The sequence below is a fragment of the Empidonax traillii genome, unplaced genomic scaffold (genome assembly GCF_003031625.1).
Source record: "Empidonax traillii isolate 1590-97213 ecotype Southwest subspecies unplaced genomic scaffold, ASM303162v1 scaffold217:size1918799, whole genome shotgun sequence".
Lineage (NCBI taxonomy): Eukaryota > Metazoa > Chordata > Aves > Passeriformes > Tyrannidae > Empidonax > Empidonax traillii.
In genome coordinates this window covers 734,018-757,277 of record NW_020955410.1, presented here as the reverse complement: position 1 = coordinate 757,277, position 23,260 = coordinate 734,018, and the positions used below count along the sequence as shown (strand labels likewise).

Here is a 23,260-nt window from a genome sequence, read left to right as displayed (position 1 = left end):
AGTGCCTTAAAGACTGAAAAAGGCATCAGGCCAAAGTGTGAACGATACCTCTTTTTCCGTGGACTACAAAGATCAGTTTTGTGCTTGTGTGCCGCTTGAAGTCGCTTGTGGAAATCTCTTATTAGTTGCATATATAAGCATCCATACATTACGAGCTCTGATATTGTGGTACCAGCTGGTGTAAATTTGCTTTCCTTGAATGTTGTTTGGTTTATTTTTAGTGCACAGTTTGCAGGACTTCTTTGTGAAGAGGAAGGCAATGGTGCAGATAACGTCCAATACTGTGGCTACTGTAAATACCATTTTAATAAACTGGTATGTATTTGTTAAATTCTATAAATAAATGTCACTGACTTATTGTTTCTCTCTGAATTGCCATAAACACTAGAAATAATATTTTCATCTAGCTGAAAAGGTAGATTGTATTTCATTAAAACACAGGTACAGAAGTACTAGCTGAAAATGTTTTTATAAGTGGTTACTTTCTAGATGTGTGGTTTTTTCCCCTCTGCCAAAAATAGCATGCACATTTAGTGTTCTTTTTTCGTTGAACTCCTGTAATGTTTTCTTTTGCTATTTGTTTAGGTGCCTTCTAGGAATTTAGTCCATTTTGGAGTAAAGAAACCATCCATTTTTTTCTGTTACTCTTCTCCCCACCTCTTCAATTCTGTCTCTCGTTGTGTATCCAGCAGATATTCCCTGCCTTTAAGTTCTCTTATACATGACCTCAAGGAAGTGACTTGAGGTTTGATTTTTAAAACACAAACAAACAAAACCTGTTGAAATTTCTCAGATATTTCATTAGGTTTTGGATCAGAATTCTGGTGACTTTCATATCACTTCTTACCAATTTGACAGATCCAGATAACTGAGTACATGTGTGAGGGTGCAGACTCGAAGGACTTACTGATGTTTAAAAAATGTTATTTCTGAATATTAAAATATATAGACTTACGTTCAGATACTGCTGTAAGTATAGTTAAACTTGCAGATTACTTCTTTTCACTGCTAAAAAAGGTGAATACTTAGTATGACTTTTGAATAGATTGCAATGAGGTAACCCAGGGCCAGTGAACCATTTTAGCTTTCTAGAAGTTAAACTTGGTGAGGTGAGCTCTCTGCTCTAGTGAATATTGATGAATTTGCTTCATAATTAAGATAAGTCATGGCTTTCAGGGCCTTACTAAACTAAGGTTTGTTTTTTTTTTTACTATCATGAGGTGAATATATACAAAAAGAGGAAAAATGGTTTATTACTTAGAGGGGAAAGCAAGCCCTTACATTGTTATGCATTTGATTTCAATGTTGCAGTGCTGCTGTGATTAAGAACATTTATGTTTATTTAAAAAGCAATTTTAATGATAAAGACATAACTCCGTATTTGACATATGATTAGTTAACTTTCCATTATGAAGCTGTAGTGGTAAGAACAGGAAAGACTGGCAGGATCGTTTTAAGTGTTTCAGTGTTTCTTTAGGATTATTTGTGACTGTTAATGCCTGGTAAATACAAGTGCTTAATATTTACTGCCGAAGGTGGTGGGTGGTGTATATCTACTATTCCACTGAAAATTGGCTGATAAAACACCAACCTGAAGTGTGTTTATAATGCTGCCTCATATATGATGAAATAACAAACATTTAGAACACTGGCCTAGTGTAAACTATTCGCAGTCCTGGACTAGGCTCTCAGACATTACAGAAATACAGGCAGTTACATGTGCTGCTTGCAAACCCATACATGACTACAGCATTCTGTATCCTGGTTCTTAACCCATTTCAATGAAAATATTACAGATCACTTCAATAATAAATAAGTCATGAAGTCATCTCACGGTGCATTTCAGGCATGTGTCAGGGCTTCACTGTGGCTTCATGTGATATTCGCTTCAGCAGCATCTTTTTTGTTTTATGTTATGAAAACTTGAAAATGTGTCTAGCATTTTTTAACCTTTAAAAAGTGGCATATTTCATTTCTCTATGGAAAGCGTATCTTGCAAATTTGTGGGAGGTGCAAAAGTCAATACAGGGTTAGGCTTTTTTCCTGGTGTACACTTGGTAGTCTTGTGAATTATATTAGTGTCAGTTTTTCAGTAACTGAAGTACTGAATTTTTTTTCAAACAATAAGGCGTCTTATCAGTTGAAATGCTTTATACTTTTTATTTATTCAAATGGTTCCTTTTCTCTGTCCATAAATATATTTTCTCTTTTTAGAAAAAGAGCAAACGGGGATCTAATAGGTCATATGATCAAAGTTTAAGTGATTCTTCCTCTCACTCTCAGGATAAACATCATGAGAAGGAGAAAAAAGTAAGTGGATTTGTCGTTGCTAATTATGTGGCACATCTGCTTAATAGTAGCGCTTTCTGATAAATTTAATTTTTGCTGAAAAGCCTGAAGGAGATCTTGTTCCTGAATCACAGAATAATAATAGAGGTACTAGGATCCAAGGAGGAAAGATTTTCAGGTGCATTTGTACGTGCACCTTCCTATTGCTGTTTATCATTGGTTTTGGGATATGCACTGAAACATATCCATTGGAAAGGCTGTTTCCATGCAACTTCCTTTGCTTTAGTTTCCACTTGAGTTTTTCTAGTATGCCCTTTGTGACTGTGTAGCAAAGAAAACCAGCAGTAGACATTTTAGCAACTGTGCAGTTAAACAGCTGCATCTAGTTTTTTATGTTTTGACTTGCTATATCTTTTTCTCTCATCAAAGAACTGACATCTCTTCTTGACACGTTTTACTGGTACTGGTAGTCAAACCCACTGTGGTGGCAAAAGACCTTCTTACTCACCTGTGAATCTGCCTGTGAGGGTACAAAGAACATAACTGACTGCTGATTCCTAATGTTGGCATATTCCATTTAACAATTTGACATCACATATTTTTAAAAAAGGAATTTCAAATTTATGATGATTACTACTTTATGTTTTTGTTACTACTGGATTAGCAGTTGTCTAGAAAAAATTTGTCATCTGGATTCAGTAGGGGGTGATTACAAACCATGGCACAATAATGCAGTTAAACTTTGGTTCTTTTTTAGCCCTCTAAGAATGCATGCAGAACTGCTCGCTTGCACACATCCTGTACATCCTAATAGCTTAATAGAATTTTGTGTGAATGTGAGTAAACTTAGTTCTGCATTATTAAAAATCATTACATAAAAATTGAAATAAAATAATTTTTTGACCAAATGTGCATATACATTTGTACATTACAAAGGAGGTAGTTTTATAGTAAAAGGAAATTGAATAACAAATGTCAGACTTCAGACTCATAGTCTCCTTAATATTTGATTTGGATTTTATGATCACTTCCATTTTGGATGGATGTTGATCTCCAGTTGTTCTTGGATTATCTTCTAGAAACTATTTCTGGATTTTATTAATAGTGTAGATGAATAGTTCCATCTTCATCTGGTAATGCAGAAAAGATTGTGCATTGCGATGCAGTTGTACCTCTAAATCAAAATTTATGGCTAAAATAATAAAAGTATGGTGTTTTGGCAGAGCTTTTTTCCCCTCTTATTGACACATTGGTAGAAAAAACCAGTCTTGAATTACAGACTACAGAATTAGCTGCAAGGTGAACTCTTACTAATATTTGCCATTTTTTTCTTATTTTTTCACCACAGGGATATTTCAGGTCTTGTTTTGTCGAAATAACATGTGGATTTTTACTCACATTGACAAAACTTGTAAGCTGGTGGGCTGATGTTTTTTTGGGTGGCTTTTTTTGTTTTGTTTGCTTTTTATATGACTTTGACTGAAAATACTTTGACTACACAATACCTGTGTAGTCTTCAGGGTATACTTGGAGGGACTTTGTAACAGTGTGTTCAGTCAGTATATCAGCTGTTTTTTCAGCTGGCTGCTCATCTTCTGTTCTGGAAGTGTTTTGTGTAGACCTTCTAGAAACAGTAAATGTTGTTGCTTGCCTTTGCTAAAAGTAGGATATTGAAGTTTGTTCTACCTTTTGTGAAGTGGAACATGGTAATCCAAAAGATCTCATGATCTGCAATACCACATGAAGCAAAAGTTTGAAGCACTAACCTGTTATTTGACATTCAGTGTTTCTCTGACACGTGTAATAACGAAACAGTATTTGAGTTAAAATCACCCAGCGGTGAAAAAAGTTGCAGTTCCCTAAAGCTGTTCATCATGTACTTTTTGTAGCTATAGATTTTTTGTTTGGCATTTTTAATCTTACACATTCTATAGTTGAAGTACAACCTGTTCTTTGCAAAATCCTAATCTACAGTCAGTAAACTGTGGGTGCTATGGAGGCTCATTCTCTTGATAATTTTGATTACCTTCTGCATGTGATGTCTTACACTGTATGTTTGATACGCTATATCAAGTATCTTGGAGGAATATGGTAATTTTTTATGGTGACTTTCCTTATTTCCTCTTCTGTAAATCTATTTAGAATTTAGATTGTTGTCATATTACAGAAAATATATATATATTTCTTTACAGATACAGTAGTATCTCTGTGTGTGGCACCTCCCCTCCCCTATGGTCACTGCAGTTTCCTCTTTATCTTTCGTTTTTGGTCTTTGGATAATCAGATCTGCAGGCACCATTAAAGCTTTTCCTTTTGCCAAGCAGTAGCTGTATGAGTTGTGGATTGGAACTATTTTTATTTCTCAGACCTCAAAAGCTATCCATTTGTGCATATGGAATACTAGATGGGAGTAAGAAGAGGTTGGTCTGAAAACGTTGATGTAAATAACTGTCAATTTTACAAACAGACACTGCTGAAAGCCTGTGTTTTCCTTCATTGTATGTGTTAGTCTCTTCTGGGCACCCTGCTAACAAAATTGATAACAAATATATAAGGGTACAATAATAAAAAAAAAACCCTGAACAAATTCAACCAAACCTTTGGTATGATTTAATTGTAATGATGAATTTGAAGCTACAGAATAAATAGCTTCATTATATTCTGATTACTGCTGCCTAAGTATTGTTAGTTTCTATGGCAGAGGTGCTATTTAGAAATGATTAGTGATGATCCTGCATCCCTCATAAATAGGGCTGGTAATATGTTGCTTGACATTCCATTATAATATCTCATTTTTTTCAGGGCCCAGGTGTTTACCTCAAGCTTTCTTGGGAAAAATTTAAGCCACTATGAGGCTGTGGAAGAACACCTTGCTTTAATGTGCCTGGCAGTCTTATATTTGGAAGGACTAAAGGAAGAACTAAATATATCTGGAGTTGACCATTGTATAAAGGAAGTCATTTTAGCCATTTGTGTGAAAATTAGGCAAGATTACTAGCTTTATATGTTTGTGACTTCTGAAAAATGTGAATATATTACATTGTAAGTGACTACTTTATAGCAGGTGAATTACCCAGTAGAAACAGTAGAAATTTCTTTTCTGCTGTTGAAGTGCTTTGCTCAGGGCTGAGCAGGAAGGGGAAATTTAAAACTCTTGCTATGATGGCTCATATGATTTAAATTAAACAAAACTGGGCTTGTGACCAAAGACTGCAGATGTGTAAGAAGTTGTGGAGAGGCTAAAAGAACAAAATAGTGACAAGGAGCCTCAGGCTCCAACTATTACAGAAGTTGGAGAGTGTCAGAGGAGAACCCAAACTGCAGGAGCTGGGATAAGTGTTCCAAACACTGAGCTGCTGATTCAGTATGGACATGTTTATGCTGCTTCTCCTTTTCTTCAAGGAACATTACAGCTTTGCTGATTTTGTGGGTAGAAACTTGAACACCTAAGAAGAGCTTGAGGCAGTGTGTCACACTCAGAGTGTTCCAGTGCAACTCCAGTTTGGTTCTTGGACCCAGGGGCAGGGAAATACAAAATGTTTCTACGCACTGGAAGTTTCCACAGGCAAGCTCTGTGTTGGTTTGTAACTGCGTTCTAAACTGCCCAAACTTTCCAATATGTTGTGAAGAAGCCTATGTTCATGTGTCAGGAGAATGAATTTCATTTGGGACAAAGGTGCTTCATGCTTTTTAATGTATTTTTGCTCTGAGTGAGCTGTTACAAGTCAAGTTGTGAATGCTCAGAGCAGGTGTTCATGAAGTGTTCCTCACTGAACAACCAAACGTGGAAAGGTAAAATTGACCTACCCTACATCACATAAGATTCTGTGGCAAAAATAGGAACAGATTGGAGTTTTTCGAGTTACCATTTAACTACATAAATAATGGTTTCTTTTCTCACTTTAAAAAAAACTAAATCTGATTTAGTCCTGAAGAGTCAACTTACAGGGCTGTATAGAGTGTTTCAAAGGCGATTCTAGTTGTGTCACTCCTCTGCTAATTACCCCATTTCATAAACTACATAATGTTACTCGAGCGTTGGGGGTTTTGTGTAACTTTCAGGGTGAAAAGCTCGTGACTCATCTCAGTAATGCAGTATCCCATTTCATTTTTCTTAGTTTTTAAAGTTTTTGTTAATTAGTTTAATAGATTTGACTCTTTACTCTTTCCAGCTGATGTTGGTGTATGAAGCAAAACTGTAAGAATGCTAAACATAACTAGAAGAAAAGTGGTTTGCAACCACTTTGAAATTACTTCAATTCAAATAATTGAAGTAATACTAGATAAATAATTTATCAAATGAGAACTGAGTGGTATGGATGCTAATGCTGATGCTTAGCCATGTTAACTTACTCCAAATTCTGTTCAGTCAGAGGGAAAGAAGAATACCTCTAAAACACCTCTGAAAGCTGGTTAATAAATATACACCATATGTATCTCAGTGTATAGATGATCTTTAATATAGATCTAACATGCAGAATGCAGTTCTTGTTTCCTTAGACTGAAATTTTGTGTGGATTCCATGGGTTCAAAAAGGGGATGACTTCATGCTTCAGTCTTTACTGTTGTTGCCAACAAATAGTATTTCTCTTTCTGGTCACCTGTTCTGTACTGACTTTTGTAGGAGTGTAGTTTATTCTTCTTTAATAAATCTCCTAATGTAACGTTCTGTTGAAAGTCTAACTCTTTGGGAAGACAGAGAGAGTATGACTGTGTAAACAAAATTTAATTAGAAAACTACTCTTTCTGAGTATATTAAGTAAAATATATCTTTATCTGCAGGATTAAGAGGAAAGATGACATCTTCTTGCCTGTTAAAATTCTCAAAAAACTTGTGCTATTTTCTGTGTATTAATTTGTCATCCTGATAATCAACTGTAATTTACTGGAACTGGCACCAGTTGATGTATATAGAGATGGCACAGCAAAATGATCTCTTACGGAGGTCAGGAAGAACTCTATAAGCAGATAAGGTCATTTTTATTTACATTATATTTTAGTAAGAGAAAAAGTAGGAACTGTTTGTCTCAATTCATATGCTTATCATAGAATTACTGATTTTATTACCTCATTTTTTTAACCTTACAGTAACACATCATACATATTATTAAGAAAGAGCAGTGCTTTTAGTGTACATTAGCAGAGCATACATCTCAATAGCATTGAGCTTGTCACTTGGGATTTGTTAATTATTGTAAAATCAAAATGACAAACACACCACTTCAGATAAAGCTAAAAACTAGTAGAATTTTGTAAGGCTGCCCAAGTTGCAAGTGTCCTTTTACCCCTGAAAGTATACATTTTAGTCTTTTACTTTTCATTGTGAAAGAAAATGAACTCAAAACTGTGCATGAACTAATAGTAAACAATGTTTTTTTCTGTGGATTGTAAAACTGAAAATCCATGGGTGGCAGAATCCTCAAACATTTACTGGAAGAAATGAGGCATCTCTAGAGCAATACCAAGAGATGCAGAATTTTGAGTAGATCTGAACTGTAAATTAGTTCTTACTGTGCTCATCAAACAAGAGTTGTATTTTTTTATAAGAAAAAACACATTGTTAGTCCAGATCTCTTCCTTAGGGATTCCCCAAAGGGACCAACTAAAATACTTGTTTTGTTGAAAAATTGCTATGATACACTTGAGGTATTATTCAGTGTTACTTCTACTTTTTTTTTTTTTAATCCTATTACTATATATTACTTCAGTTTCATCACTGTCTTCACAAAATTTTAGGAAAATACTTTTTGTCTGATGATGATTTTTAAGTTCAGTGTATTGTAGCATCATTTGCTCCTCAATGTTTGTACTCCACCACGTTGTAAGACAGAGGAGAGTAACTTTTGAATAACTGAGGTAGAAGATAAGCTGTACCTTGAAGAAACATAAACATTTCTTGCTTGAGAAAATTACAAAATGCGGTTTGTCTTTTTTGAAAACTAGGTGATACCTGAAAATTAAAAATAGGTCATTAAGGTTACTGCTTGATTTTATTCATATTTGAGCAACTACACTTTGGGTGTGGTTTAACTCCAGCTGGTAGCTCAGCCCCACACAGCCGCACGCTCTTTCTCCCCCAGTGGGATGGGGGAGAGAATCACAAGTGTAAAAGTGAAAAAAACCTGTGGGTTGACACAAAGATTAATAGGTAAAGAAGAAATTGTGCATGCAAGCAAAGCAAAGCATTCACTGCTTCCCATGGGCAGGCAGGTGTTCAGGTATCTCCAGGAATGAAGGGCTCCTTCACATATTACTGTTACTCATGAAACAAATGCCATCACTCTGAACATCCCCTCTTCCTTCTTCTTCACTGAGTTTTATAACCTGGGCATGACACCACATGGGCGGGATGTATTTGGTTCAGTTGGAGTCAGCTGTCCTGGTTTTGTCTTCTCCCAGGTTCTTGTGCCCCTGCAGCCCACTCGCTGGTGGGATGGGGTGAGGAGCAGAAAAAGGCTTTGACTGTGTAAGCTCTGCTCAGCAAAAATTAAAACATCCCCATGTTATCAGCACTGTTTCCAGCACAAATCCAAAGCACGGCTCCATACCAACTACTGTGAAGTAAATTAACTATATCCTGTTCAAAACCAGCACAATTTCAATCCTATAACTGTGAGAGATGTAGAAGGAAAAGGTGCTTTATGATACTCTTTACTTTGGATCCTGGATTAGTACGGGATTATTAGTACTTTGACTTTGTAATGGTTTCTAGAAGGTAATTTGTGTACTTTTTTATGAAGCTGTGTATATGTATAATATTATAGATAGATAGATAGATAGATAGATAGATAGATAGATAGATAGATAGATAGATAGATAGATAGATAGATATATGCTGTTCACCAGGTACAGTGTTTTGTGTGCTGGTAGACTATATGCAGTTAAGGATGATCTGCAGTGTTAAGCTGACTGAGCCAGGAGAACTGAATGTATTCCTTTTGTTTGCCATTCTGTTTGCCTAATTTTTAATAGAAATTTGACAGGTATCTTTAGGTTACCTTGCAGACAGTGAAGCATTTCATAGTATGTATCATAATACATATTTAAAAATTATAGTACTTGCAATTTTTATAGAAATAAAGTTGAGCATTGACAATAAATAGTTGCATTAATTTAGTCTTGCACCATTTTTGAGGTTAAAAAGTGCTACTCAAGTATTTAGCACTTGAGTATCCATTACTACCCATTAATATTAAACTGTGCAAATAACAGAAGCATATTTTAATATTAAATATCAAAAGAAGAGTAGCTCATTCTGGATAAGAGCTAGTAGTCTTGGACCTCATAGATGCTTTGGATGGCATTTTTGTTATTGATTCTTGAGTCTTTTTACCATTAACAGTGAAAATTTGGACCATCAGTCCTGCATTTAAGTGAGGCTTTTGAATATTTAAGTAATTACATCAAGGACTGGGACTTAAGAACAAGTCTTATCCTTAGAGCTGCTTATGTATGTGTTTGAATAATGCTGGCAATAGTGTTCAACCTCTCCCTATAAACTATCCCATACCTATCTCCTTTTGTTACTGTGACTGCAGCAACGCTGCTGCTGCATTGCATTTTTCTGCTGTGGGTTATACCATTTAAAATGATAGCTAGATGAATGCCTGAGCAAGGGTTGTTCTTGTAAAAATGAGATAAATTAGGATTTGAATTTGAAACTTGTGGACTGTGGACATCTTTCATTCTGGAATTGTTACGGTTATATTGCTCCTAGTCTTGAATAAGAGGCCAAGCTGATCTGGTATTGTGGATTAACAAGAGCTATGTGCAGCTTTCCATTCAGGATGTTAGTTGTGATGGTGACAGCTCTGGATTTATAGTCTTTGGTGTCACAGAGATAGTGCAGAAAATCTATGAATGACAAAAGTACCAATCTAAATACTCTATACTAACTACATTCTGATAAGTTGGAATTATTTGAGGGAATCAAGAACAGCAGATGAAAAATTAATGGTTTAGATATTCAGATGATTTTGATTACAATAATCAATAAGGGAAATAGATTTGAAAATGTTGTTAAGGTTTCAAAACTTGGGACCAAAGGTAGTAGAGGTTTATGATTTCTGTAATGGAGAAGAGATAAAAATGGAATAATTCAAGGTCAACCCAGTCGGTTTTGTCTTGAAGCACTAAGCACTGGTGATTGCTGATAGAGTGCATGTGTTTCAGTTCTTCCAAAATAGAAGTTATTACTCTTCTGCCCCCTGAGCAGGTGAGTTCTTCTCTGTTCTGTGTCTGCCTCTTCTTGTGCCTGTTGCTGTCCATCTCTCACGTTTCTTCACAGAACTAATACAGCTCACTAAAACAGCAGAAAACACTGCACTTTGTTTTTTGTTGCTGCTGTTTAGTAGTTGAGTGGACATACGAGCCGAACAGTTCTGGAAAAGGTGAGAGCAGGGTTAGAAAACCTTTTTTTCTCCATTGTAACACTGAACTGTTAACTGCTGCACTTCAGAACATATTTTAATGAAGTACTGTAGAAGCCTCATTGGAGAGGGCTGTGCATTCTTGAGACAAAAATGAATTGCAATTGAATGTAAATACCTTCAGCAAGTTAAGTGATACTTCCATGTGGAAATGTTATGAATTAATAATGCCATTTAAGAGAAAAGCTGAACTCATCCACTCCATCTGTACTAGAACAGTTATTATTCACTTGTATTATTCCCAAACATTGAAGTCCAAACTGTGAAAAGATAGCTTTGATTACATCTATTCTGTTGTGTCATGGTTTAGGAATGGCAGTCCCTAATTTATTTCCACCCTCCCATGCTCGCTCCCCTCCACCCTCCAGTGGGAGATAAAAAAGCTAGGGATTATGGGCTGAGATAAGAACAAGTTACTGGAAACAGCAATGACATAAGAAAACCGAACAGCAACAATCCTAATAAGAACAGTGTATAAAAGAGAGGGGCGTTTACATCAAAATGGTCACTGACGTGGCGTGACCCCCGAGAGAATGAACAGAATTGTCGGTGGACCCTCCTCACGATGCCTTTTCTTCCTGACCGCAAGCCAGGCCTCTCCCCTCATCTTGGAAGTGAGAATCCCTTACTACCGTTCCCCAGTGATGGTGTGGGTATAGAATAACAGCCTAGACACGCCCACATGGCTTTTGCTCCGTTGGCTGAAAGTAGGACATGTTGGTAACAGATCTGAGCTATAATGAAGTTATACATGTATCCTTAAGTTGATCTTTCCATGAGATGGTATTTTCATTCAGGAGTCTGATAAAATGTTTCTTGGAAAGTATGTTAAAGTGCTGACCTTTAGAGTGATCCAACATGTAAATGAGCTAAAATGAGCTGTATCTGTGAAGTCGTATTATATAATAATTTTGTAGATTGAATCTTTGTGGAAGAATTAAAAGTAATCAGAATGTCTTTTTTCCCCCCTTCTCCATTCCTCTCCCCCCTGCCCCCCAAGAGGGCAATGTACAGAAAGTGCTATAGAATTCCATAAATCTTACACCTTACTTGTTTTCTTATCTTACAGCATGTAGGTGTTGGCATTAAGATGGTATCACATAATTTTTTAGACAAAAAACAAAATCCAAAACTGGTATCTCTGGTGATAAATAAAGCTTTCTGATTAATCATGACATATGAACTCTAGGTATTTTATATTGTTATTTAGCTCCACCATAAGTCAGGGCTCTTCAGGTTCTAGGTTGAATAATGTTAAGCTGTTTACCCAGTGGCTGCACGGCAGTCACACTTTATTTTCCTTACAGTAACAAAGATTTCAGAAACTGCCTAAATCTGGTCTGCTGAACTACGTTATTTGTGAACCAAGATTAAAGTTTCCTTCACTAATTTTGTAGCTGATGCTGTATTTTTTTATTATATTTCTTCCTTGGAATGTGTCTTCTGCTAAATCTTGGGTTTACAGGATGTCATATTGCATTTATCAACTCTGCATAGGTGTTTGGAACATTCGAACTCATGCTTAAATATATGAATGGGTTCTGCCTGCCCTCGGTGCTCCTTTAGCTTTTACTTACTGACAGTATTATTTTCAGTCCTTGTTAACAGTAATTTCTGCCTTTTATTTTCCTTACTGTAAAGCCTGTAGGAGGTCAGGCACTTGATATGATTACCTTCCTTAGAATGAGGTATTCCCATGAGGCTTTCTGGATGGATGTTTATCTTGGTGAGCTGCTGATATATGTTTTGGGGTTTTTTTAGAGCTCTGACTGAACAGAGATCTTACAGAAGTGAAGCATGTAGAGTTGTCCATGAAGGGCTAGTGGTTTGTTCTTTTTCTGGTGATAGGGAGATGACTAGTTTGTATGGCCTTAGAGACAGACTTGATTAAAACCTGTCATACTTGTTAAACATTGTGGGATTTTGTGTCCCTGTGTTATTCCTTTTCTGGATTCCTAAGTGGGTATTGCAGAACTCTTGTTATACTTCGTATGCATTTTTATGGTGAGAAGAGGGTGCGACTGCATTGTGGGAGCTATGTCTCTTCATCTCAGCAGGTTGTTTTGGAAATTTTTGTTCTTACCAGTGTAAAATCTGAGCATTTCTTTCAAAGGTTTTCCTGCAGTGCAGTGTTCTCCACTTCTTTGATGTTATATGCATCTGGAGTCAATTCACATTCAGAAGTAAGACTTCTGAACTTTCCTTAGGAAGAAAAAAAAAGTAAAAAGAAAAAAAATGGAGGAAAAATTATTAGAGGAGGCATAACTTTAAAGCAGGAGGGAATGTAGAGGTAAGAACAGCAGATGTCCTGTGAATGAGAGATTTGTATCCAAAAGGCCTTTGGTTGGGTTACCCCTCCAGTGGCCTTGAGTGTTAAGCTGTAACCTTGGTAAGCTGTCCTGTAAGACTTTGTGTTGATGCTTTGGATCTGGGAGAGGAATTTGATGTGGTTGCTGATGCTTCACTTTACAGAAATGAAGCATATTCTTTCATTTATGTCCCCTCCCTTCCTGCTGTTCTTGTATCCCCTTTTCCTTCTTCTTGACACCACCTTTTGTGTTGAGACTATTGCCAAAGTGATTTCAGTACACCGAAAAATGTAATTTGAAGTTCTCATAACTGTTCTTTTGAACAGAATGTTATGTTTATTTGCCTTTTAGATGAAATTAGTGAAAGTAAAAGAGCACTAGAAAGTCAACAGAAAAGATTGTAAAACATGTTAATTTTAAAAGTTTTCCTATTGCTTACTGATATTGCTGTGAAGTTTCATCTTAAAGCATATTAAAGTCATTGCCCCTTGGCTCCAAAATTATAAATAAAAAAAAATTCTTCAGGTGATTTGAATTTGCTAGTAGAATAATAAAACCTAAAGAGACTCAGGCAGTGGCTTAACCATTTCATAGCTTCATTCTTGACGCTTGTCTGGAGTTCAGTGAAATTGTTACTTGAGTTCATCTACACATCGTGCACGTGATGTAGTAAGTTTGGTAACTAGCACTGGTGAAAGTCTTTTGGATCAACAGATTTGATGGACAGTGTGGCAGTCTGGGTGTAGATGCGACTGTGTTTTCTTGATCCCTGCTTGTTTTTCTGGTAGTATGGGTAGCACTTTTGGGACTGTTAAATGTAAGATGGTGTTAAAAACCCTGTGCAGTGCAGTACAGTGCCTCATCTCCGTATTTTTTTTTCTTTCAAATGTGTGTTTTCCAGGTCTAAAAAGAGGCATACAATCTCCCCTTCAGGAAAACACAAAAGAAAACAAAAACAACCTCCCTGATCTAAAAGTCCTTCAACAAGCCTATTTTAGGTTTCAGAAATTTAAATCCTACCTTATGGTGTATATCATTGTACTTATGACCCCTGCACACTTTATTGTGAAAGGAAAAACTCCATATTTCTATCCCAGTGGCACAGTGAGGGAAAAACCCCAAGTTTATTTCAGTGTATAAAACCCCCAAACCTAGAAATCCCCATGAGCTTTCTAAAGACCTTCCTTTGAGTTTTAAGAAGTGTACAAGAATTGAAAGAACTCTATTGTATTCTACCGTGTATATTTTTACATGAGATTTTGGTGACAATAGCTTTGTTACTTTATTTATGAACTTTCTTGGTAAAACTCTATTTCCTTTCTGGCAAAATTAGGTGATAAATTTAGTGGTTTTGGCTGGTTAGAGACGAGGTGATCTTTAAGTCAGTTAGCTGATATTTATAGTTCATAAAGGTAGAGATAAACGTGTTTTGATTTCAGCTTTGCATCTAGGTTGTCAATTAACTAATTCTACTTTATTAGAGAATTTGAGAACCCGTTCTCTTAATGTCAAGCTGATTCCATGAAATTAGTCTCTCATATTTCTTCCGTTGCGACTGAAATAGAAAGCTTATACTTTGTCATACCTCAGCATCTTGTCCTGGTGCTTGGTGAGAGTGGTTGTGCAACCCTTGCTGAACAAATCATGTTTTCTTTTGAGAGTCTGGATAATCATTATGATAGAGAAAGATCAACATGGGTAATTTTTAAGATCCGAAACAGTTACTGAATTTTCATATGGTTGTTCAGACTCACACATTTTGTGTTACTCATGTTTTCAAGCTGCTCAATGGGATTTTTAAACCCCTTGTGTCACTCCATATATATGCACTTTTTCTTATTAGCTTCCTGTTGCAGCAGTCATTCTGAACAAATAGCCATACCTTGTGCTGTTCTGTGGAGTTTTGTCTTAGTACCTGAAAATTTCATTAATACATAGTTAAAGAAACAAAATACCTGCGTGCCAGGGTAGCTTACAAGTAGCTTTCCCTCACACCTGTGGATTCTCTGCATAGACATTGACTGTCGAAATAAACTATATTATAATACTAAGGAAAAAATTACTTGTTTATGATTAAATTAGTAAAAATACTGAACTCCTTTAAGTTTAATTGTTAGTTTTGCCATGTGGGTTATGTTTTTTTTAAAGTATTTTTCGGAACTGTTTAAACAAGTACAAATTGGGTCTGATTCTGTAATCCTCTAAGCATTGGTTTCTACTACTATGAAAGACTTCTCTTATACTCTAAAGGCTCTGGTTTAAAAATTTATTTTCTCTCTGTTTGCACAATTTCATTCACACTGCCAATGCTTCATTTTGTGTATAAAAAATAAGAATTAAGAAAAACCGCATTAAATTCTCAGCTCTTTTAGAAAGCACATTTGACTTGCATAGCTTTTGGTATTTTACACAGTTTACCATGGAAGATACTTACTTAGTCTGTAAAATGTATGCACCTTTTTGGAAATGAAATCTAAATCAGATTTCACATTCTTATGCATGGAGAGTCAGTAGGGGAGCCAAAGCTAAAACCTTGCATTAATTTACATTAGTATCCAACCAAAAAGTACTGTAGAGGTGCAGAAATGCAGAAAGATCTTTGGTGAAAAATGGAGGAAGATCTCTGAAGCAGAAGCCATGAGTCAGTTTTTAATCCAGCTTCTTTTGTTGATTAATTGATTGTTGGAAATATGGAGAATATTAACACCAGTTGATTCATAAATGCTGGCTATAAATAAAGAATTTCAGTTTGTGTACTTTGAAAGCAAATATAAATACTTGATTTGCTTTTAAAAATTACAAAAGTTTGAAAACATTAGTGTGGTTTTGAAATAACATTGTTGCCATGTCTCTTAAATTTTGGTAACACTTGATGCTATGTAAAATGGGTTATGTTAAAGATGAAGCTGAACTTAGTTTGTATTCTCTTTTATAACTTACAGAAATATAAAGAGAAAGATAAACACAAACAAAAATACAAGAAGCAGTCGGAGTCCTCACCATCCTTGGTTCCATCTCTTACTGTAACTACAGAAAAAGTAAGTCAGTGTATTTTTTCCTCCTCTTCCACTTCAATTACTTGTGTTGAAATTTCGTGATGTAATCATTCCACTCTATAAATAGGAGCTTTATAATGGCATTAATTCTGTAATTATCAAACACACTTGGTATTTTTTCCTATAATGTAAAATCCTAAAATACTTTTAGGTTTTCCATATGGAGAAAGACTTAAGAGAGTTTTGTATTTAAATTGTGAGGGATTTAATGACCCCAGTCAGGTGCCACTGATACTCCAGTAAATTTTATTTAATTGAATTATATTTAATAATTTGAGCAGTTTTAGAAAGTCTTTCCTTTGAAATTTACTTGTGTGTGCTGAGCTGACACTGAAAAAAACCCGTGGTAATTATGAAATTACAGCTCATGCTTCATATACTTGTAATATCATATTGCCTTTTTAGCAATCTGCTCTGTTAGGTTCTGTGGCCTTTCCTTCCTGATAATGTGCCAGCAAATACCTAACTCCAGGGGCAACATGCAAGGTTAAATAATGAGTTCTGACTGTACTTGACAAGAATCACTTTTGCTGACCACCAGTGACATGAATTTTGGCATTACAGGGTGGGCAGTACTATTGAGAAATGGGTGTACTGATCTCAAAGTTGGAAAACATTTGTCCCGTTCACGTGGAAATGTTTGACATCAGGGTCAGGCAGTCATGGTTTGAAAACATTATTGCACAGGTCATTGTAGATCATCGTCTTTTACCAGAGCTGTTGGGGCTTGTGGTAACTGTATGTGGTTTGGTTCTGAGCTGTTACACTCAACAAATGTGTGTCTGTATATGGTACATCAGAGTGAAGTGACTGAAATACTGAGTTTATCTCTCAGTCTCTGGAAGTATTCCCTCAAATAGTGGTACCAATTTCGAGAATAATCTCCAAGAAAGTTAGATTTTTAGTATGCTTTGCATATTTCTTTATTCTCAGTAGTAAGATTATCAAGTTAAGAATTGCATACCTGTTAACATCCCATAATTTGTGACTCATGCTTCTGTTAAGTCTTGTTTCTGGTTCTGCTGTATTCTCTTTGACACTGTTGTGTCAAGTAAGATAGTGTCAGTGGTTTTCTGAAACTCTCAGTAACTCTCTATTAAAAAAAAGAAGAAAAGGTAGAGTCAATTTCCTGCTTTGCTGTTTTGATTTAAGAGCTATTAGAGATTGCAGTTGGTGAGTGTGACAGTTTTTTTTGAAATTAAGTTGTAGAACACTTTGAGTAGTATTGACTGGTCCATGTGATTTGTTACTTCATTTTACTAATTTGCTTGAAACGTATTCCTCTCAAGTCTGAGATAACTTGTAAAATTCATAGCCTGTAAAAGAAGCTTCTTATGTGGGAATTTCCTATAAACTTTACAACTTTGGTTTAGGTTTTATGCTATGTATGATCTTATCTTTCTTGAATTACATCCCTCCTGTACTTTGATTATCTAATCATCATAATAAGATTTTACAAAAAGTGGTATTAGTGTATATTTTAGTAAAAGTCAAGGGAAATATATTGAAATATTGATTATTTTTTTTGCTTCTTGCCTATTAGAATATGCCAAAGACAGTTGGATTCTTTTTTTTCTGCTAAGCTTATTTCTCCCTGCTTTGTCCTCCTTATACTTTTCCTAATTAAAATGTTTACTCCTATGGGTAGTCACAAGGGTGAGCTAGAACAAGTTACTAAAGTCAACAAAAACTCTCTTAATTCTAGAAGTTAAATTATAACTGAAGTAAACTAAAACAGTATTTATTGTGGAATTTAAATATCAACATTTGCCCTTTTAGTTTTCTTGTTTAGCCTTATGCATCCTGTGCATTTTCTTTAGCTAACCTATCTGCTTCATTTACTACCTTCTTTTTATAATGCTTTACATTGTCAGGAAAATTGGTGTTCTGTTTTTTTAAATGAGGTTACTAAGTGTGATTATGTTTTTTTAAAAAGTAACTGCTGAATATGTGGAAGTGATTTTTTGTGGTTAATTCCTTCAGTTAAGTTTTTTTTTCTAAGTTTTGGCTTCACTATTGACATGCATTTGCTTTTCTGGGTTATAAATTCATAATGTGTTCCTCAAAATTTTGAAATTTTAATAATGAAACAGGTTTTTTTTTCTCTTCTGACATAAATATTTGGTTTTCAGAATATTGTATTAGTGTGTTACTTTTATGTGTCTTTTTACATAGAATTGTCAGAATTGGTTTGGACTTGATGTGTGTTTCACAGCAGTGTCTCTCTGCATCGAATGCATTACTTCGTTATGGTATATAATCATTTCTGCTACCCTGGTGTTCCTCTGGGGGGAACTGAAATTTGAAATGAAATTTGTTTTTTCTTTTAAAGATGTTAAATCCTTTGTGATATAAATGTAATGACCATTTATGCAAGTGATGCCTTAAAGCATGTTTTTATCTGGATGAGTGGCTTCTTAAGATAACATCATGGAAGGCTGCGGAATAAACTGTGGATTTATATTGTGTGAGTTAGTGTATGTGGGTTGCCTGTTTGTTCTGCAGAATTTAATTCCAAGAAATTTTACTGAGGTTCCAGTCCATGCCGTTTTGGGAGGCATTTTCGTGCATCCCTGTAATGCCTCAGTAAATGTTTTTTAGTCTGAACCAGTCAAGTTTGAAAGAGTTTGAAATAACAGATTCCTGACTACTCTTGATGTATCTACTAGCAGTTTTTTCACTTTTGGGACATAGATACAGAATGTTTTAAGAAGGAATTGTATAACTTAGGAATTTGAATTCTCTTGCTGCCCCCTGGGCTGCAGGGGTGTAGCTGCCTCACCACGGGCTGCAGGGGAACCTCAGCTCTGGAGCCTGGAGCGCCTCCTCACCCTCTTTCTTCACTGACCTTCGTGTATGCAGAGTTGATCCTCTCACATGTTCTCACTCCACTCTTCTCTGGCTGCAGTGGCTTCTGCCCAGTCTTTTCTGTTTTTTTCCTTCTTCACCATTTCTAATGATCTTGGAGTGGCTCGCACTGGCTATGCTGGACTTGGGAGAAGCTTCTAGCAGCTTCTCACAAAAGCCACCCCTATAAGCTCACCCACCCCTCCCCACTATCAAACCCTAGCCACGCAAACCCCAGTGTTGGTTTTGGACTTTACTCTTACCCTCTGGCATTTTTGTGGAGAATTACCTGCCATGGTCCCTCCCTTCTCTGTACAAGAGTACTGCCTTAGAGCTAAAGGCTACTCAAGCCTTGGAACATACTTTGTATAGCAGGAATGATTATTATGCCTTTACCATAAATCTAAACCTTTCCCCAGAAGTTTTAAGACCTGCTGCAGATGGATGATATAACTCTCAGGGCACACAGAGTGATGTATGGGGAGCGTAAAACGACAGTAGCTCTCTGTGCACCGAGTGGGCAATGTGAAAGTGCTTTCCAGAAAAAACCCCTGCAGGCTGGTTTATGGGAAGTGTAAAGGAGCCCATCACATACACACAGTTAGGTTGCTAATTGCATTAGCAAGTACTGAGTGCTTTCTGAGAACAGGTTTAACATTCATGAAATAGTCAAGCCCTGCCAGACTCAGGAATGACATTGGGTGACAGCATCTGTGGATTCTCCTTTTTGGGTGATGTCTGTATTGAAATGATGGAAAGTGCCTGACTGCAGTGTGAGCCGTCAGTGGGGCAGCCTCGAGGAGTGTGTTTCGTTTGAAATGCATGTACTGGGAGGGGGGACAGCATTGCAAGCTCAGGGGGAGCTGCAGAGGCTGAAGCCATTCAATAAATAACCAGAGGTGTTCTGCCTCTATCCTCAGGTTCTTGCTCCCTACCACTCACACTCCTGACCTCAAAAAACACCGAACCAAACAAACAATTTAACTTTGCCATGGTATATTAAGGTTTCTCTGAAACATTTCTATTAGGTCTTTGCCTGTTAGCACTTAGAGTTTTAGACAGCAATTTGTTTAGTGGTGGGAAGGTTATTGTATGAACCCATTAGCTTAATAAGCTAAAGTTTTGCTGCAGTTTTACCCTAAATTCTATTGCATGTCTTGGGGATTCTGGAAGCAATTGATGTAGGTGTATCTGGATTAGGGCACTTTGTTGCATTTAACTCCTTAAAGTAAGGATTATAATTTATGGCCAAAAAGCCAACCCAGCTAACGAAATGATACTAATTTTACTTGGCTTAGGGTATGTGGCATCATATTAGTGCTGAAGATAGGCTGAGTAAGCATGTGGATTTCAGTACACTTCACAGCACCTTCCAAAACACAAACAGCTGGTGGAGCAAAAAAAGCAGAAATGATATGCATGCATGTTCTCCAAAATCTGCCAAGAGCAGGATTCAGGCTTGCAGTCAAACCAAATTGCACACAGTATTTGCAAATTGATGCCTACTTGTCACTGCCTAGCCCTGGCCAGTCTGTATGGCTCTGTTAAACTCTTTATTTCCCTTTAAAATAAACAAGTATTTAAAAAATCCTGCAGGAACAGGGAAGAGGGACTAGATATCATTAAACTATGTTGCTTTCTATAGAGAATTATCCTTGCAATTAGTACTAACTGAGTTGATAGGAGATATGAATTAGTCTAGGAAGGTTTTTGGTAAGAGGAGGAATTTTGGATCTTAGAAGAAGCCTGACTTTTGGTTTGTGTTATTATATGTCTGGAAACCCTTTGTTCAAATGGCCCAAGTTTGAACCATTGCTTCTTAACTCAAGGTCAAGTGATATACCAGTTTCCAGAAAACTGAGCATACTGTGGACTTCATAATAGTTCAGAAAGTTAACTACTATACTTACCTTAAAGTTGTTTTATCTTCATTAAAGACACCAATATAGTTATATGAATTTGAGGTAAATTATTTTTAACATTGTACTGTACCAGACTTGAACTGATTTTTCTTCACTGTTGTACAGAAAATCTGTAGTATATTTTTGTAGCAGCTGATAGTAATTCATACAGAGTGGTATGCAACAGTTTGAAACTTTTGCCTTCCTCAAAGCTTGTGTATTTTGTTGTCTTCTGTCATTTGCAACTGAAAAGTAAGGTTTATGTAAATGTCTTAGCTCTTGTAGTAAAATATGGAAAACTTTGTATAGCTGGTATATAAAGCTGTTTGTAAAGGTGAAGAAATGTTTTGCTATAGGCATAAATTCCGCAAGCATCCCACTTGGGAAAGGAAAAATGTGTGTATATGCTCAATTTTAAGAGCATATACATATGTGTTTGTGTGGTCTTTAATCAAGATAAACATAGATACTATTTTAAATTCTGTTCTGTAAAGAAGTGAGAAACAAGCTCATTTTGAACAGATGAGTAGCTTCTAGGTTTGATCTGTATTTTTTAAGAAGCTTTAAACATCTATTTTACTAGCTGATTTAAGTATAGATAACAGTTGAATGTTTTTTCCTTTTTCCTGATTTTACTTTCATTTTTTTTCCTCTGTTACTAAAATTCTGCTGTCACATCTCCACATTTTTTTTAGTCATGAGAACAATTCTGTTCCTTTGTATGGTTTCCTAATGTTGTGCATACAGTTTCCCTGCCCACCTGATTACTTTCTGTGACCCTCTTTTGACTGTTATTCATCAGTATGTATAGTTGTGACAGAATTTAACAGAAGAATAACGAACCTAAAGATAAAATTTTTGAAGGCCCTTTGAAGAGTTGTGTGAGTGCAGAAGAGCCAGAATTCTTGGGGGTGGGTGGGGATTGAGGAAGAAATTTGCACTGAAAGCTCAAGAGTGTTATTTTCCTTTTACTTCCTGTCAGACAGTGGGTTTGAAGTAGGTGTGTCTTGGCCAAGTAGATCTCTTTATGCCTTCTTTACTTGATGATAGTTAAGGAACTGGATGAATGGGATAGTTTAGATGGCAGAGAATCTTGGTGTGATGATAGGAAAGAAAGACATAAGGGGCAGTTGGGCTTGTTGATTTTGGTTTGGTGTTGAGATTATAAAGTCCTAAAAATGCAAGTTCTGAAGCCTTCAACAGTTCCACTGCTGATGGAACAACATTTCCAGTTTCACAAAAAAAGCTTTATAAAAATTTTATGTTCAGAAGAGCATTTCAAGTTAGTTTTTAATTTTTAATTCTGAGTATAAAATAACAATATCCTATTTAAATAAACTATAAAGACTGTAGCCATAGATATGAGGTGAATGCATTGATCTCAGTGAAGTAAAAATTTCAACCAAAGCCATTAGTTCCATGCATTTTTTCCCATAAAATGAAATTTTATGTACCTCAGTTGTTTGCTGAGAATCTTCACAGTTCAGTTTCTGTAACTCCTGCTGTTTACAGTTAAATTAGTATTTGAACACTTCTCAGCTTGTTTGAAAGAATGGGGTCTTTTAACAGTTCTTTTGTTGCAGTTTTTTGGTGTGACCTGTTTCTTTTATTTCTTCTCTCTTATCAAAATGCCAGACATACACAAGCACTAGCAACAACTCCATGTCAGGCTCCTTGAAGCGACTGGAAGATACCACAGCTCGATTTACAAATGCAAATTTCCAGGAAGTTCCTACACACGTTTCAAGTGGAAAAGATTCCTCAGAGGCTAGAGGGTCAGAGAGCAAAGGGAAGAAATCTGCAGGTCACAGCTCAGGTCAGAGGGGAAGAAAGCCTGCTGCTGGAAGAAATCCAGGAACAACTGTGACTGCAGCTAGCCCTTTTCAGCAAGGTACTGATGCTTATGCTGTAATGACATGAATTAGAAATTTTATATATTTAAAACTTGAAAAGTAGTTCATTTTTTATCCTCAATAATGAGAATGTTATTTCACTTTGGTGAAAAAACCAGCTTTTTTCAGACCAAAAAGTTTGTTGTAGTAACATGAAAAAGAGGGTCATGCATCTTAAAGTGCAGAAGTGATGCCTTTGTTCAGACTGTTAAGGTATTCTCTTTATCTGCTAAGAACAGAAGTGTCTTTATATGCTGAAAAATTAATCTGGAGTAAACTTCAGCATGGATTTGAGTCTAGAGGTCTTTCTTAACTCTTTAAAGGAGTAGCAGTAATGGTTTGTAGTCAATGCACATTAGAAAGAAACTGGATTACCTAATGGATAGGATGCAGTAGCCCCTAAATAATTTTTCAAGATGCAGACATAAAAGTATACCATTTTCTTCAGTGTGAAAGACCTTTTCATTAATTTTTTTTTATTGTTGAAATATATAAACAGAAAATGATTATGTGACAAGTATATATGGTTTATTTACC

At 36.0% G+C, this 23,260-nt stretch overlaps 1 protein-coding gene across 8 annotated transcripts in view; it reads left to right on the top strand.

Moving 5' to 3' along the window:
- The window catches only part of MLLT10 (MLLT10 histone lysine methyltransferase DOT1L cofactor), a 127,495-nt gene that overhangs the window by 42,062 nt on the left and 62,173 nt on the right, over positions 1-23,260 (top strand). For 6 of the 8 annotated variants that reach the window (XM_027887592.1, XM_027887593.1, XM_027887598.1 and 3 more), the window contains 4 exons: positions 222-315; positions 2,215-2,310; positions 15,970-16,065; positions 22,467-22,722. In XM_027887592.1, coding sequence (XP_027743393.1) covers positions 222-315; positions 2,215-2,310; positions 15,970-16,065; positions 22,467-22,722 — 542 coding nt within the window. The remainder of the gene's footprint in view (positions 1-221; positions 316-2,214; positions 2,311-15,969; positions 16,066-22,466; positions 22,723-23,260) is intronic. The other 2 variants (XM_027887595.1, XM_027887599.1) reach the window with 1 other exon arrangement.